The following is a 2489-nucleotide window of genomic DNA, read 5'->3' as shown; positions in this document are numbered from 1 at the left end:
GTTTGAGGCTTCATCTTTTGTACTTAATAAATAAATGAATTAGGCTCACTTTTTGGGATGGGTCTGATTTAGTGCTAGTTTAGTCCATGAGTGTGTTGACTGTGCAGACTTGAAACCTGGTAGTCTCTCTTTGTATGTCTATCTAGTTCCTTCTGTGTGTGTAATTGCATTAGTGTGTAGTGAGATTGAAGTATTTTCAGTCTCTGTCCTTGTTACATAGTGTTCTTTTTCAGTTGGCGCCGTCCAATTAAAGCTCAACGTTAATTTCAAAGGCATATTGATAAATTGTTTCCCCCTCCCACATTCTTCCTTTATCTCAAGGCTACTGTAACATGCAATTTACTCTAAACATTTTGTCTGGTTTTCATCTCTTCTGAGATTGCCTAAAAGTACAGTGTGTATCACTTTTTTAATGTGCACTATCCTGATCTCTCTGTCACACACCTTCATCATCTTTATGTTCAGGCTGCGCTTCCCACGTGGAGGACATCTCAACACTTTCACCTCTTCAGTCCTTTAAGAGTCTTTCACAATACATCTGAAATGGGAAAACTGTTTGGTGGAACTGCTCACAACTTATGTGAACAATAACCTGTGATGAGGGATCTGAAGTCATCTCCACTGTGAGTAGCATAAAGAGACAGGTATCATTTTGTTGTGGTCTTGGTTGTATGATGGTAATTGAATGAAGGTGACTTGTCTTGACTCACACATAGCCTCCCCTCCCTTTTTTTTTTAAATGCCCTACCTAAAGCTACCACCAAGGGGTGCTGTTATACTGTAGCACACTGTCTGCACTGTGTATATATTTTTTTGCTTCCTGAGTTAAACAACAGTGCCTTCACGTGAGAGGTGGGAGTGTTTTCTTTGGACAGTTTGGACAGTTTCTGCAAGAAGACATCAGTTTTTATAGAACATCTTGTCCAGCTCAGTTATGTGAAAGGTCTGTGTGTGAATATGAACCACAGGAGAAGTTACAAGACTGACATTGTTGCTGTTTGATCACGGTTCTCTCATTCTCCCCCATTATTATGATAATAAACTAATTGCGCAGCTGGATATCCCCCCTACAGGCTTCTTCTGGATTGACATCCCTGAGCTCACACACATTTGACATCCTATAAGGCATTATTGTGAAAATATTTATGGTAAACCTGCATGTCTGAGTGTGCAATAGAAATGTGGGAAATATATTCAACTCTACATGTGGCAGCAGATAAACCACTTAATCACAATCTGAGTGAGCTACAAAAACAAAAGATTAGCGCTGAGCTATACTACACTGTTTTCCCGTAACACTTTGCTCACATGCATCTGGGTGCCCTTCTCTCGCGCTCTCTCTTTCTCTCTCTCTCACTTTCTCTGTCTCTTGCTGTCTCTCTTTCTTTTTTCACCATCCTTTAATCTCTTGGAAGAGACTGACAGAAACACTAACTAGAAAAGACCTTATCAGATGGGACCATCGTCACCTTTCCTCCACCTATCCGTCCATTCATTCATCTGTCCTTGCATTCAAGCATCCATTGATCAGCTCACTGACTCCTTCAACTCCATCCCATTCATCTATCTGTCTGTGTGTGTTTCAGCTCAGTACACAGACTGATGCATACACAGAGGAATTCAGAAACTGTTTCACACACACGTCTCAACCTGAGAGCAACAGCCCGCTGGACAAGGGTAAGATCAAGAGATTAGGTTAGAACATTTAAGTCATCCAACTGATAAGAAATGTCTTTAACAGCAGTAGACAGAACATTTACACACAATTTGTACTGATTGTATAAAAAAAAAAACAAGTCAAATTGTAAAATAACTTATTTAAAATTTTCTGTGTTTGAAGAAGTGTGTGGCAAACAGTTTTTGGAGCACTGGTGAGCATTTTTATTAGCGGATTTTATTCTATTCACGGGCCCTCAGAGAGCAGTGTGTTGATACAACATGATTTAGCTCGGTGCACACAGAATCACAGTCAGTCTGCCAAAGTTACTGTGGGGTCCAATTCCAAATGGGGCCAACGCAGTAAAAACATACGTGCTCAGAGGAGCCTGGGATGAAAGCATTCACCAAGTAGCATATTTTATAAGATCATATTAAGGTTTGAAAAGCCCAGTTGGTCCAATTAAAGCAACAGTAATACAGGCGGTACAAGCCAAGATCAAGTAATTAATACACATAGAAAATCCTCTCATGACAGTGACAGAAGCCAAAATAGGTGAGGTAAGCAGAAATATGAAGTAGCCTACATTTAAAGCAGGTGGATTTTGGTTTTATTCAGAGTGTCACTCAGGTTTCTGATTCATTTCTATCCTCAACTTCACATCGGAATTTCCTCGATTAAGATTAAATATAATGGAAGTGTCTCAGGGCCAAAGTAGATTTTAATAATTAAATGTTATCAAACCATCAAAACCTTCTTTAAGGTTTGATAAATGTCAGGCAAAAAAGTGTGTTTCTAATCTCCTGTGTTGACATTCTTTGTTGCAAAGCTT

General features: G+C 39.5%; 1 protein-coding gene across 2 annotated transcripts in view; it reads left to right on the top strand.

The window, feature by feature from the left end:
- The first annotated feature begins 108 nt into the window (after positions 1-108).
- The window catches only part of LOC124064424 (collagen alpha-1(XIV) chain-like), a 123699-nt gene continuing 121318 nt past the window's right edge, over positions 109-2489 (top strand). For both annotated transcript variants that reach the window (XM_046398874.1, XM_046398870.1), the window contains exon 1: positions 109-623. In XM_046398874.1, the coding sequence (XP_046254830.1) occupies positions 598-623 (26 nt within the window). In that variant the 5' untranslated portion in view covers positions 109-597. The remainder of the gene's footprint in view (positions 624-2489) is intronic.

Source organism: Scatophagus argus, chromosome 9 (genome assembly GCF_020382885.2).
Source record: "Scatophagus argus isolate fScaArg1 chromosome 9, fScaArg1.pri, whole genome shotgun sequence".
NCBI classification, from domain to species: Eukaryota; Metazoa; Chordata; class Actinopteri; family Scatophagidae; genus Scatophagus; species Scatophagus argus.
The sequence above is the reverse complement of the archived record's forward strand: the minus strand, read 5'-3'. Positions and strand labels throughout refer to the sequence as shown.